Below are 15,552 nucleotides of genomic sequence, written 5' to 3' on the forward strand. Positions count from 1 at the left end.
GGCTGGGTTTACTGCTCAAATTGGGGATCTAGATGACATCATCCTCCCTTAATCAGGAATACTGACTAGTTTTAGTACCTTGTCACAGGGCTGGCTGACAACGGTACAGATGGACCATTAGATTGATTTGTGTTCCATAGCAAGGCAATGTTAGATTGTTTGTTCCATGTGTTCTCACAGCCTCTTAAAGTCAATTATAGCTTGTTTACATTTGATGCTGATTGTGATCTTATGATGTCCTAAACCCAGGGCACATTATTGAGTTTTATAAAGAACATGACGACCAACTTGACGGTTGTCAAACAGCAATGTAATAATGACCATGTCATCAGGCTTTGACCTTCATTATGTGCAAACCTGGCTCCAGACTTCCAGAACAAGCAGCCGACTCCAGCTCCACGGCAAGCGATTTCCAGGAGGACAGACAAAATGCTTTCAGGATGCTCTGCTCATTGGGGGGAAAAAATAAAACATCCTCAGCAACCTCATGGGAATCTCTGGCATGCAACCACTCAATGGAGGAGCATTCAGGAAAGCACTTCTCCACAATGGGAACCATGTGCCAACAGAGGAAGGAACTCCCAACATCCCAAACAACCCACTCACGGCTCCTGTGGCAGAGCCTGCAGACCCTGCCCAGGACACTTGAGCCAGCTCCAAACCCACAAAGCTGAAGTTGGAAGCAAGTTATCCTTGACCCTAAGGATCCATGTAAGAAGATGAAGAAGATCAGGTTGTTGATTGAGGAATAAATATTAGCTGAAACCTCATCTACTATTACACACTGTACACTCTGAATATTTTCAGGACAATTAACATTTCAAAATGAAAGACGATGACCCTGATTTTAATACAACGTTTCTTGGGTATAATATTGCTGTGAGAGCTTGATTTAGTGCTCAAATCCTTTGGCTTGTTCATATAATCTAATTCAGAAGGCAAGATGCTGCCGGTGAGTCAAGTTTGCACCTGGAGCAAATGCCAAAATACTTTTCAAAGCAGCTGAAGTAAATATTAACCTGATATGGGTTGCTCATGAGGAGAATGTTGCTGAATCATTTATTGTGTTAGGACTGTTCAATTCTGAACAATAGAAATAAGAGATGTGAACACCTTAATCCACAGTTAACCGTTCCCACATTCCACACCTATCTTCAACAGTGATTAGTCAAGTTGTATAGAATTTGGGAGAAACAAAACAACTTTAGGTGATCAATGCAACTTGGTATTGCCTCCCTGCTCTCTGCTCCCTCTCCCTCTATTAACAAATGTTGCAGACTACTGTTTTTTGTAAGGCTACAGGTGCTGTGAATTTAAGTGGCTCCGGGTTGTTATTAAATTACAGGACAGTCGGTTTGAGCAGCTGGCCAATGGAACTCTGCGTATTAATAATGTGGAGGTATATGATGGAACTCTGTATAAGTGTCAGAGTAGCACTCCAGCGGGCTTCATCGAAGGATATGCTCGTGTCCAAGTCCTTGGTAAGTACAGGTGGTCATCTTCGATAATCATTTGTCTTTCTAATTGTGTCTGAGTTCTGCAATCAGCCAACTTGTCTGTGGTAGTACCCAATTTCAGGACAGCTGAATAGGAAATACCAATAATAAATATCGTGGTATTGCTCATTTTTAGCATTTTTTAAACCATGTGCTTCTATAGTACATTTCCATTTATACTAACCATTGATTTGCTGAGGTGACAAGTATCATGTTTAATGAGTTTGCTGTTGATACAAACTTGGGCAGGATTGTGAGTAGTATAGGATGAAAAGACTCTTCAGTGGGATATCTAGAAGCTGAGAGTGGAAAGAATGTGGCAGATGCAACATAATGTCAAAAATATGGAGTGATCCACATCAGTACACAAAATAGAAGAGCAGTATTTCCTTTAACTGCTAACAGATTGGGGAAATGTTCAAAGGGGTAAGGGTGTCCTTCTGCTCACCATGGAGGTACAGTATGCAATCAGGAAGATAAATGCTAACTTGGCCTTTATTAATGAGAGGATTTGAGTACAGGAGTAAACATGTCTTCCTGCAATTATATAGGGCACTGGTGAGATTGTACCTGAATTACAATTTTGGTGTCCTTGCAATAGAGGGAGTACTACAAAGATTCACCAGACTAGTTCCTGGTATGGTGGCTTTGCTCTATGAGAAGAGGTTGAGTAGACTAGGCCTATATTCCCTAGAATTTAGAAGAATCTCATTGAACTTTACAAAATTCTTACAGGATTCAAAAGGGTGGATACAGGAAGAATGTTTCAGTAACAGTCTCAGAATTAGGGATTGGTCGTTTAGGACTGACATGACATACAGTATGTCTTAATTTTGAGAGTGGTGAACATTTGGAATTCTCCGCCATGGAGAGTTGCAGAGACTTGGTCATTAAGTTCATTCAAAATGAAGGTGAATGGTCAAAGCTTTCTGCATTAGGAGAACCAAGTAATGTGGGGATAATGGAGCTGAGGTAGAAGATCAGCCATCATCTTGATGAATGGTGGAGTCTACTCCTGCTCCTGCTTAAACAATTGAGTATTTGTGATACTCTTGATATGCTTGCAAACTCTTTATCCCTGTGGTACTCATCACTAGGCCTGATCGTATCCTGTGCATTCCAGACACAGGCATGTACAGTTTCCAACTGAAATTGCTGACATGAGGCAGCAGTGGGAAACCCAGAGGCTGTTGCTCCTCTTCCATATTTCTCCAATATCCACCACAATAAGAACACAGAAAATCACTTTGCTATTCTGCCTTTTTAAAGTGGAAGGAAGGACAGAGGAGGGAGGTTATGCTTGGAGTCGGAGGAAGTGGGTAAGGTATTCACCAAGGAGAAGGACATGGAGGATAGTGAGATCAATGTGGGGTATGCTAATATTCTCAGGCATCTTGATATCAAGAAGGAGGTGGCATTGGGTCTATTGAAGAACATTGAGGTGGATGAGTTCCCAGGGCCTGATGGGATCTATCTCAGGTTATTGAGAGAAGAGATTGCTGGGGCCTTGACAGAGATCTATGTATCCTCCCCAGCCACAGGTGAGGTCCCTGAGGACTGGAGAGTAGCCAGTGCTCTTCCTTTGTTTAAGAAGAGCAATTGGGGTAATCCAGAAAGTTATAGGGTGGTGAGCCTTGCATCAGTGGTGGAGAAATTATTGGAAAGGATGCTTAGGGATAGGATTTATTCGCATTTGGAAATGCATGGGCTTATTCGGGATGGTCAGTGTGGCTTTGTGTGGGGCAGGTCGTGTCTTATGAACGATTGAGCTTTTTGAGGGGGTGACAGGTGACTGATGAGGTTAGGGCAGTGGATATTGTGTAGATGGACACAAGGCATTTGATAAGGTCCCTGATGGTAGGCTGAACCAGAAGATTAGGATCCATGATGACTTGGTGGATTAGATTCAAATTTGGCTTGGCCATAGTAGACGGGGCAGTGGTGGAGAGGTATTTCTCTGACTGGAGGTCCGTGACCAGTGGTGTTCCCCAGGGATCAGTGCCGAGTCCTCTGTTGTTTATATGCAGATGAGCTGATTAGTAAGTTTTCCAGTGACACAAAAATTGATGGAATTGTGGATTGTGAGGAAAGTTGTCAAAGGATATAGCGGGATATAGATTAGCTGGAGATGTGGGTGGAGAAATGACAGATGGAGCTTAGTCTGGACAAGCATGAGGTGTTGCACTTTGGTAGGTCAAATGTAAGAGGAAAGTGTACAGTCAATGGCAGAACCCTTAGGAGCATCAATGGACAGAGGGATCTTGGGGTGCAAGTCCATAGCTCCCAGATAGTGGCAACATGAGTAGATAGGCTGGTAAAGAAGGTGTACAGCATGCTTGCCTTTGTTGGTCAGAGTGCTGAGTACATATGTTAGTAAGTCATATTACAGCTGTATAAACTTTGGTTCAGCCACATTTGGAGTATTGTGTGGAATTCTGGTCGCCGCATTACAGGAAAGATGTGAAAGCTGTGGAGAGGGTGCAGAAGAGATTCACTAAGATGTTGCCTGGATTAGAGAGTATTAGCTATAAGGTGAGGTTGGACAAACTTGAATTGTTTTCTCTGGAGTATCGGAGGCTGAGGGGAGGCCTGATGGACGTATATAAAATTACGAGAGGGATAGATAGGGTCAACAGTCAGTCTTACTCCCCAGGTGGAAATGTCAGATACTTGAGGCAAAGGTTTAAAGTGAGAGGGGGAAAGTTTAAAGGAGATGTGTGAAGCATATTTTTTTTACACAGAGTGGTAGGTGCCTGGAACGTACTGTCAGGTGGGATGGTGGAAGCAGATACGTTAGCAACATTTACGATGCATTTAGACAGACACGTGAACAGGCAGGGAATAGAGGAATATGGATCGTGCAGGCAGATGGAATTGGTTTAATTTGGCATTATAGTCAGTACGGACATCGTGGGCCAGAGGCCCTGAATCTATACTGTACTGTTCTTTATTTTAAATTCTATGTTTTAAGTCATCCTCAATCTTGAGGGAATGTCTAAAATGGATTTGGCCTCAGATCAGCAAACAGGATGACGACCAGTAACCAAAATGGAGCTAGCATTGTCTCTGATTCAGCAACACAAAGCAGTAAATTTGGTCTCATGGCCATTACATTAGTCTTCGAATGATTTAAAAATACTTTTTGCTAATGTCAGTTTTGATCAAATTTTTTTTGAAGTTTTGCAGATCTTAAACCAGCGTGGTAAGTTGACAAGTTAAAACATCTTGGTACATTTTATTTGCAGAATTATAGCGGGGTCACCCCTGGAGTTTCTGTCCATGTTCATTGCTCAAGTATCACCAAAACAGATTAGCTGATACATATCTCAGGCTTTGCTCTGCCTGGTGTACTATTGACATTTTTAGTTCAAAAAAACCCAGAAAAGAATCAAGAGAATGCTGTCTCCTTACCAAGATGGGTGTTATAAATCATACAGTGATACAGCATGAGGGGAGGTTGTTTGGCATATTATGCCCATGTCAGTTCTTTGAAGAGCTTGTAAATCTTCTCTGAACTCCATCTGACATTCTTCCTTCACTCTGATGCCCAGAATTGGCCACATTATTCCAATTAGGCCTCTCTTTGAAGTGCCAGGGATCCTATTTGCCAACATATTCTGCCATCTTCATAAACTTGTGTAAGTGCAACATCTGTCTGCCTTTAAAGTTATGTCATTTAATTTTTATTGCCTCATCGACCAAAGTGAATGATTTTATGCTTTTCTGTTAAATGCAATCTTCTTCACTAATCTGTTTGTATCCTAATTTGTTCCAATCTTGCTGGCTATATTTCAAAGTTTATGTTGTCTGCAGACTTTGAAATTTACATCCTGCATATTCAAATCCACGTCATTGATAAATAGCAAAAAATAATTTATCCCTGATACTAAACTAAACACTTGTATCCAGTCTGATTAAACATTCACTGGCACTCTGTCTTTCTGTTCCTTGGGTTCCAAGACCTTCAGTGTGCTACCTATCATATTCATAATCCATATGCATATCAATTGTACTACTGTCATCCGAGCCTACGTGCTTCATCACCCCTACCCAATTACTTCATTAAACAACTGTCAAGTTAGTCAAATATGACTTGCTTCGTTGGCTTTCAATTATCAACACATTTGCCAAGTGCCAATTAATATTGACCTGAATTAATGTGTCTGAAGGTTTCTCTGTCACTGATGTTGAGCTGACTGGCCTTCAGTTGCCAGCTTTATTTTTTTTTGAACAGGAGCAAAACATTTTCAATCTTCCGGTTCTCTGGCACCACTTTAATCTCTGAAGAGCATTGGAAGGTTACCAGCAGAGCTTCTGCAATTTCTCTCTCCACTTTCCTTGGTAACCAAGATTGCATCCTATTCAAACTGGGTTCCTTTTACTATGAACATGCCAATTTTTTTCAGAAACTCTATCACATTTAATTTCTTTGTTATCTTCTCCTTTATGAAGACAAGTACCAAGTACTTTGTCTCTCTGTCTTGTCCCTAGACTCCACAAAAAATTTTCCTTTTTAATCCTTAATCAGCTTCACCTTTAGATTTAAGTCTTTACAGAATAGTTTTGGGTTCCCTTTTATATTAGCTTTAAATCTACTCTTGTATCTTCTTTGATCCTCTCATTTCCTTTCACAACTCTGCTTTTTATATTCAGCTGCTACTGAATTCTGAACTCAATATTTTTCTGTTTCATTCTAATCCCTACGTGTTGAAATCACGTCATATCTTTACTCTATCATAGTAGCTTTGATTAATACTCATTCTTCCTTTCTTCCCACATTGTTTGTGCCCAGTCTTTGTCTTTTTATGACCCTTTTTCTTTTATTACCACTATTTCATAGTGGCTGCTTTTTCCCGTGATTCATTTGTAATACTTTGTGAACTTTAAAGTCGTCTTAGTTTTTCCTTCCTTTTTTGCATTGATTAGAGACTCTCAACACAGCCTTTACTATCCATGGCTGAAATTGCATGATTGCAATGGTTTTGATTGAAACTTGGCTGATTGGTGGTGAAGGTTCATTCCCTACTGAAGTCGTCCTACTTCGATCTATGTCCTTCTTTCCCATTTCCTCCCAAATCTTCCCCAGTGATGGTGACTTTAAAGCTGATCTGTCTCCACCCCAGTTCCTATGGCAGCTTGCTTCTTGTTTTGTGTCTCTCCCTTAAGATTTTTCTTCTCCACCATTCCCACCCTGAGATCTTCCTTTTCCTTTCTCAGCTTCTGCACTGAGCTACTTTTTATCCTTAGTGAATTGGGTCACTATTTAATCTCTTGGTCTCCTATCCCTACCCATTTCATACCTTTTCCTCTACCTGTGTTATCAGAGTGCTTGTCTATTATCCACAAGAATACAAGAAAATAGAAACAGGAGTAGGTCACTCAGCCCCTCAAGCTTGTCTCGCCATCCAATACGATCATGGCTGATCTGATCCAAGCCTCAACTCCTCTTTTGTGGAGTTCCCCATTGTTCTCAATTCCCTAATCTTGCAAAAATGTATCACCTCTTTAAATGTCTCCGGTGTTCTAGCCTCCACAACCTTCTGGGGTAGAGAATTCTGGATATTTGCCACCCTCTGCAAGGAAAAAGTTTCTCTGTACCTCAATTCTTAAATGACCACCCTCAATCTTCTAACTGTCCTCTTACTCTGGACTCTGCCACAAGTGGAAACATCTCGACATCATCATTCAGGATCATGTATGTTTCACTTTAAACCACCTTCCCGTCACCTTAAACCCATGCCCTCTAGACACCCCTACCATGGGAAACAGACTCGCACTATCACCCCTATTGATGCATCTCATAATTTTATATACCTCTGTTATGTCAGCCCTCGGCCTTCTTTGCTCCAGGGAAAACAGACCTAGCCGATCCAATCTCTCCTTATAACTCAAGCTCGCCAACCCAGGCAATGGCCTTCTGAGTCTGTTCTGCACCCTCTCCAGCTTAATCACATCTTTCCTGTAGTGTGGCGACCAGAACTGCACACAACAGTCCATGAGCGGCTGAACCAATGTTTTGTACAACTGTAACATTGCGTCCTGACTCTCGTACTCAGTGCCTTGGCCAATGAAGGCAAGCATGCTATATGCCTTCTTCACCACCCTGTCTACCCATGTTGCCGATTTCGGGGAGTTCTGTACTTCACACTTGAGTGAGTTAAATTCCATCTGCATTCCTTTGCCCATTTTCCCAGTTGATCTGTATCCTGTTATAACCTGAACAACCTTCTTCACTGTCCACTCTACCACTAATTTTGGTGTCATCTTCAAACTTACTAATTATTCCACCTACATTCTCATCCAAATCATTGGTACATAAGGCAAACAACAGGGGACCCAGCACCAATCCCTGTAGCACAGCATTGGTCACAGGCCTCCAATCTGAAAAACAACCACTGCCGCCCTCTGCCTCCTACCACTGAGCCAATTTTGTATCCAGTTGGCTAGCTCACACTGGGTCCCATGTGTTCTAACCTTTCCTTGCTAAAGTCCATGTAGATACCGTCCACTGGTCTATCCTAGTCACTCCTCTTGGTTACCTCTTCAAACACCTGTCAAATTTGTGAGACATGATTTCCAAAGCCAAATTACTTCAAAGACTAAACCTGATCAATCCTTGCCTTTTTAAATGCAAATAAATCCTGTCTCTCAGAATCCCTTCCAATAAGTTTCCCACCACTGATACAAGGCTTACCAGCCTGTAGATTCCTGTCTTATTCCTGCTGACACCTGAGACTGCAGGTGTTGGAAACAGGAGCAACAAACAATCTGCTGGTCAAGCATATTTGTGGTGCGGGGGGTGCGGCTGAAGTTGTTGATGTTTGTTTGAAACACTGCATCAGGACCGCCTTAAAGCTGTTGATGGTATGGCTGATAGTGTTAGGCTGCAGAGATGTTTTGCTGAACTGGGCTGAAAATGGCAGATGGATTTTAATCCAGATAAATGTGAGGTGCTGCATTTTGGGAACACTTGAGGCCTGGACATATACTGTGAATGGTGGGGTCTTGGGAAGTTTTGAGGAACAGAGGGAGCTTGGAGAACAAGTCCATAGATCCTCAAAGGTGGCAGCACAGGTGGTTAATGTGGTTAGGAAGGCATATGGGATACTGACCTACATGAGTCAGGGCACTGAATACAGAGGTAGGGAGGTTATGCTCCAACTGTATAAAACGTTGGTCAGACCTCAGCTGGAGTACTGTGTGCAGTTCTGGTTCCCAAGGTACAGGAAGGATGTGATAGCTCTGGAGAGGGTGCAGAGGAGATTCACCAGGAGGTTGCCTGGGATGGAGCAGTTTGGTTCTGAAGAGAGACTGGAGAAGCTGTGTCTGTTCTCCCTGGGGAGGAGCTGGTTAAGGGGGTGAGAGGGAATGTGATTGAGATGTATAAAATGATGAGGGTGTAGCTAGGGTAGACTGCAGGAAACTTCCCCAGATCAGAAGTAGAAAAACTATAGGACCTGGGTCTAGGGTAAGGGGGAAGAGATTTAGAGGGGATATGAGGAGGATCTCCTTCATTTAGGAATGCACTGCCTGTTGAAGTAGTTGAAGCAGGGTCATTTAAGAAGTGTCGAGATGAACACTTGGAAAGCATAGAGGGCTATGAACCAAGTGCTGGGCAATGGGCTTAATATGAAAAGGTGCCCACCAGTCGGTGTGGGTGAGTTGGGACAAAGGGTCTGTTGCTGTATGATTCTATGATAAAGGCAGTTCTTACCTGGGATTTAGTCAAAGCCTTGTGGACCATTGACTGGTGCACAAATAACTAGGCCAACTGCAGGTCAGAAGTTTAGCTAACAGTTGCGCAGACCATACATCCTTTTTCGCTGTACTTGTCTTTTGCTGAAAGGAGACCCAGACAGGGAGACTGGTGTGTGCATAAGTTATCTTCTATGGTGATCATTTGTGAGGAGAAAGGGACTCTCCCTTGCTTCTGTTGCCTAGAGTTTAAGCTTCCTGTATGTTCGTAGGGTTGGAGTGTCGTGAGATGGGTTGAGATGGATGGTGAACTTGTTCCAGCAGTTTGACTCAGTGAGAGAGTTCTGGTTAAGGAAAAAGCATTGAATTCAGTTATCAAGGTTCTGCTATAAAGGCTAGTTACAGAGAACATAGAACACTACAGCACAGTACAGGCCCTCCGGCCCACAATGTTGTGCCAACATTTTATCCTGCTCTAAGATCTATCTAACCCTTACCTCCCACATACCCCCCTATTTTTCTATTATTTCTAAGAGTCTCTTAAATGTCCCTAATGTATCTGCCCCCACAACCAGTTATATCTATATTTTTCCACATTACAATATAACATAACTTCCATTAAGTTGCAAGTTAGTTTGAACTGCAGTTTGGCTCTAATACATAAATTAATATTACTTACTATCTTAAAAGCTGAATTTTGGAACGGTGCAGAAACCAAGCATCAGATTCACTCCAACTTCAAAACTAGACCCTTTTTACTTGTGATTATAAGGTTTGTTCTGTCTCTTTTTGATTGCATCTTTTCCTTAATCCTAGCACCTTTGTAAAATACTGTTTCCACCTCCAGTCTAACAACCAAGTCACTGTGATATCACATTCCCATTGCCGAGGGTTGGGAGGGCATAGAGGAAATCATTTCCAGTACAGTCTTGCTGGGGGTTTCCAAGTGATTAACAGTGCTGCAAGCATTTATATAATGCAAACCAAACAACAAATTGCTGTGTGCCAAAATGCTAGATAGAATCTGAAACGGCACTCATATTTACATGTTCCCAGAATTATTGTTGGTTTCACCATTATTTATACTTTTAATTGAAAACACAACCAAGACTGGCTTGTAACACAGATTGATGCAGTTGTTTAAGCATTCTGTCTCTGTGGCCTGAATTGGTTTTGCGACTGGTAGGATATCTCCCGCCTCCCTGCTCCAATCCTTTTTTTAAATTCTTACCAGCATGTACCCCATGGCTACAAGGAGTCAAGTGTCTGGCCTAAACAATGTTTGTTGACAGACAGTTTAGTCACGGAGGGCTTCACATCCTACCTGACATTCAGACTCTTCACATCAGGCTCACTTGATAAATATCATCAGCGGGAGCCTTCACCTTTTTGTTTTTTGCCCCCTGAAACTGAAATCTTTTTCGCATCCCCATTCCTACTGTGGCTGTCATAGCCAAACTCAGCAGAGATCACAAATCTGGTTGATATGGTGTAGGTCCATTTCAAGATGTTTCCCACCAAGCCATTAGTGGGAAGTAGTTACGCTAACCCCTGGGGTGTAATTTTCTTTCCTCTTGTATCACTCGGGCAACCTGTACAATTACTAATCTATTTTCCATCCTAGTGCCCAAAGTGCCATGTGCTGAAACACTGATATCTTGAGACTCTTTATGTTCCCTATTGCAGAGAAGCTGAAGTTCACACCAACTCCCCAGCAACATCAGTGTATGGAGCTGAATAAGGATATGACAATCCAGTGCTCTGCTACTGGCCGTGAGAAACCAGTCATCAGATGGAGCAAAAGTGGTGAGAGTTCCTTTATGGATTGATAGCCAGGGCACCAATCAGTGAATTCCACTGCATTTTAAACCTTGTTTACAACCTTGTTAGAACGTTACTAAATATTTAAAAAAAACTATTGAACTAATAAGTTGGAATTTTTTTCACAAATTATGATTTACATTAAGTCATAAAGTTGCGTAGATTTCTTGCCTCTCCATGAAGAAATTCTCTCAAAACATTCTGTCCTGCCACAGATGTTCCTTTAGGACATTCACAGCAACTGTTTCTTGGACCTCTGTCAATGCTGTTCTGTTGTGCAAAAGTGGCCCAGGGTTTCACCTCCATTTCTTCCCTCTCTGAAAATCCTTGGTCTCTTTGCTCATTCCACAGAACGTTGAAGCTGAGTTTGTTAACTTGACCTCCAACACCAGTGAACTTAGAGTTTCAGATTTCTAGAATTGGAACAAAAGGCTGTTTTCCTTTTGCAATTCATTTTGCAAGGATGTATACATGTTTATGAAGGCTGCAAGTGTGTTTACTCTTTCTGAATTTTCCACATTTTGTTCTCAGCTTATCAATTCACCCTTTCACTGGTTGACCCTCAGTGAATGATGTCAATTCCATTGTCTTGTTTTTTTTAAAGTTTGTTGCTCCTCATCCTACATCGTCCATTACCTAATCTTTGGCCTGTCATTGTGTGAGCATGGAGGGGAAGGGTCAGCAGGTAGATTTAGCAGCCTTAACTTGTGAAGATTGCATTCAGGTTGGCATGGTGGTACAGTGGTTAGTGCTGCTGCTTCACCCTCCAGCGCTGTCTGTGTGGAATTTGCACATTCTCCTTGTGACCAAATCGGTTTCCTCCCATATGCCAAAGATGTGATGATTGCTAGCTGAATTGGCTACTATAAATTGCCCACTATAAATTGCCCTGACTATTAGTGGGTGGCAGAATTGGGGCCCAGGGACAGTTGTTGGGAATGTGAAAGGAAAAGTGGATAGGTGCATGATAGCCGGAGCAGAGGTGATGGGTCAAAGAGCCCATTTCTGTGCTGTATGACTCTAAACCCATCCTCCTCCAATGTTTATCAATGTTTGTTGAAAAGTGGTTCCCGAAATTTTGTTACAGTTTTGGTGGATTTTTGTGTTGTACTGGTTTAGATGAAACTCGACCGTGTCAAACAAATGTCAGAAATTTGTTTATTATTTTGGAAAATTTCCCCTCAAGTTTTGGAGCTTAATTCATTGCTTATGAATTTTTCCCCCTCCTCTCTCAGATGTGACAATTGTTTTCTGGGCCACTGTTATCTTTGACTAGCTCAGCTGCTCAATGGCTAAAGACAGCTGAGGGTGAGGACAATCTGGGGGAATTAAGTTACAGTCTGTGATGATCGACACACAGTTGCTTTTTACAAGGGTTACAGGCTGAACACCAACATGAACACATCCTCCTGAAGATTCTCCTCCAGTTCTGGTGTGTTTGGGTCAGTATTTCCTGGACCATTGCTTCACAGAATCGCAGAAAATTTATAACGCCAAGTAGGCTTTTGGCCCATTGTGTCCAGGCTGGTTGAGAAACCTACCCAGCTGAATCCAACCTGCAGGGACCTTGTGACTCATCCACTTGCTTTATGAACCAAGCGTGCTGTCTGAGTTTGTTAGCTATTTGGCATTTGCTTCCCCTTTGTAGTGCGCTTTTTTTTTTGGTGGTGCAAGTTTTGGAATATGCCAATGTCTTTGATTTAGCATCCGAATAACTTGTGTTAATTCTAACTGGTGTAGATGGCAGTCATATATCCCCTCACGTTAGACAGAAAGCTGGATTATTGCACTTCACCAATGTGACCAAAGATGATGCTGGACAATATACCTGTATTGCATCAAACAGTCAAGGAGAAATCAAAGCATCCGTCCGCCTTATTGTCGCAGGTATGATTATTTTATCCACTGGCAGCCATCTGTTCACCTTTATCAGCCTGTTTAATTGCTCTACCTACTGGGACAAGCTTCTCATTCAGTGGAGATTCCAGCAGAGCAATGGAACCTTAACTTCAAAAATGACCTGGTTAGATGCTCAGTGTTTTTCTGAAATAATTTGTTTTTAAATTGACTTCACTGATCTAAGGCAAGTGTGTTGGGATAAACAGTAATATTTATAGGATGCTGTGTAATTCAGTTTAATCTTTCAAATATAAAATGACAAAGTTCAAACGACAGTTAAGCTGGGTGGCTCACTGGCTCCCTCGCTTCAGTTAGAGTCTGAAATCAAGGACACCTCTTCACAGTGGTTTTCATGGTTTGGATGTTTCTTGTGTGCTGGATGGGGAGGGGAAGTTTTGGAGATAATGAGACAGAGTGTTGGGGAAGGTAGGGGCCAAGGAGAGGGGATGGTGTGGTGGGTGGGAAGCAGTGGAACCAGGTTCAAGTCTCTCTCTGTAGTGAACCCAGGTTCTGCCAGGCCTGGAGGTAATTGCTGCTGGCTCTCGTGACAAATAGAAAACACATTTGGATGTTGAAATGTCTCCTAATGAGTGGAGGGGGGCGGGGGTGGGATGGGGGAAATGAAGCACCTCACATCCCACACCCTACCCATGCCCCTTACACCACACATATCTGTGTCTTTCCCTAGTCCTACCAAAGTTTAAGATGGAGCCCGAGAACACAACTGTGTACCAGGGATACATTGCAGTGTTGAACTGCCAAGCCACTGGGGAACCACAACCAAACATCCATTGGAAAGTGAAGGAGAAGATCTTGGACTCCAACAAGGGCTCACAGAGGTAGGAGGTACTCTGTTACTAATGCAGGCAATATGGGCAAACCCTCCAGTGCGGCAGCAAAGCCTGCTGATGCTATTGTTAGCTGTCTGGAATATTGCCTTGAACATCCCTTAACCAGCCATGACTGATTCTTCTAATGGTTTGTTTCTGAATATTTTATCACAGGATACGGAAAATGGATAATGGTTCATTGATAATCTATGATGTCAGTGCAGAGGATACAGGGAAGTACACGTGCATTGCTGGCAACAATTGCAACATCCAGCACCGAGATGCTTTTCTCTATGTCGTTGGTGTGTATTGACAACTGATGTACACGGTTCTTCTCATCACTTCAGACTTGAGTGCTTATTGTCAATTCAAAGTCATAAATAAAATCCTAACTTTGCTTCATGATCTTTGTTTGCATGTTCCTGCAGAGAAACCAGCTGCTCATGAAGATGAAGACAAGCAGCATACTCCATACAAGATGATTCAGACAATTGGCCTTTCTGTCGGGGCTGCAGTTGCTTACATCATCAATGTACTGGGTCTTATGTTCTACTGCAAAAAGCGACGAAAGGCAAAGCGGTTGCACAAAGGACCGGAGGGGGAAGAACCTGAAATGGAGGTGCTAAATGGTAAGGTGCATGCACACCATGTACCTCCAGCCAATAAGATGCTAGTGAAAATAAGAAAAAAAAATTGCAGATGCTGGGAATCTGAAAATAAAACAGAAAATGCTGGAAACGCTCTACAGGTCAGGCAGCATGTATGGAAAGAGAAACAGAGTTAACTTTCTAGTACAGAAACCATTTGTCAGAACTGAGAAAGATAGAGAAAACAAGTTGGTTTCATTTGCAGAGAAGGTGGGGGATAGATTCCTGGGGCAAGAGGAAGCGTACCTTGTGATTAAGGTCTGATCTCAATAAACCTACGACATCAGCAGATCAGTTTCTTTGTTTTTTAGGTTCCTGTGCATTAATAGTGCATACACCAGTAGCTTGCACCATTCAGAGGTCTTCACTCCTGTGACCAAGTTCTGTACACCTATCTTCACCCCGTCCCTTTGTATCTTCACATAGTAGAAATATGTCAATCTCAGATGTGAAATTAAACTGTTGACCAGTATGCAGAAGTGAGTTCTAAATTTCCACTGGCACTGTCATGGAAATATTTATCAAGTTTACTCCTAAAGAGACTGGCACTAATATTTAGGTTCCCATCAGAGTAAATAGAGGAAGTTCAATAACTTGAGAATTACCTTTAGAATGCTTTACCTTTGCAGAATTTTCATCCAGAAGGAAGCTTGAAGTGAAGTTGGCTAAATATATGTCAAGAAAACTGTGTTTTTAGGCTTAAGGTCTTTGTTTCTCCAAATAAAAACGTAGGCCCAACGTGGGGTATGAGTTACTCGCATTACTCAGCCATTTTATCAAGGCTGGCACTCATCAGAAATATTTAAATGGGGAGAGAGATGCAGAGAGGGAAGCAGTTTTAGTTGCTCAACCTACAGCCTGTCCCCAGGTTAAGAAGGCCTGACTGTTGGACACCTGCTACATATGAACAAGCTCCCATAATATTATTAAATTCAGAAGTCTTCGTTCCTACGAACACAGAACTAGTTTCCTCCCTTTCTCTCCACTTTTAGTAATTGTTCTTTCCTATCAGTCTTGTGTGCTTTTGATGCCATTCATTACATTACTGTGATTTTTGTGCATTTTTCGACTTGTGGACAAAAGCAATTTATGGATGTCTGTAAATAATCTGGGGATGGTCTTTAGTGTCACACTGTTGTGAAATGGGCTCTTCAGCCCACCAAG

General features: G+C 42.2%; 1 protein-coding gene across 1 annotated transcript in view; it reads left to right on the plus strand.

Annotated features, from left to right (window-relative positions):
* LOC127575387 (inactive tyrosine-protein kinase 7-like) overlaps positions 1-15,552 on the plus strand; it is a 175,827-nt gene that overhangs the window by 137,438 nt on the left and 22,837 nt on the right. Inside the window, exons 9-14 of the mRNA XM_052025208.1 lie at positions 1,346-1,481; positions 10,878-10,997; positions 12,753-12,899; positions 13,600-13,750; positions 13,916-14,043; positions 14,170-14,370. Of these exons, the coding sequence (XP_051881168.1) occupies positions 1,346-1,481; positions 10,878-10,997; positions 12,753-12,899; positions 13,600-13,750; positions 13,916-14,043; positions 14,170-14,370 (883 nt within the window). The remainder of the gene's footprint in view (positions 1-1,345; positions 1,482-10,877; positions 10,998-12,752; positions 12,900-13,599; positions 13,751-13,915; positions 14,044-14,169; positions 14,371-15,552) is intronic.

Source organism: Pristis pectinata, chromosome 10 (assembly GCF_009764475.1).
Source record: "Pristis pectinata isolate sPriPec2 chromosome 10, sPriPec2.1.pri, whole genome shotgun sequence".
Lineage (NCBI taxonomy): Eukaryota > Metazoa > Chordata > Chondrichthyes > Rhinopristiformes > Pristidae > Pristis > Pristis pectinata.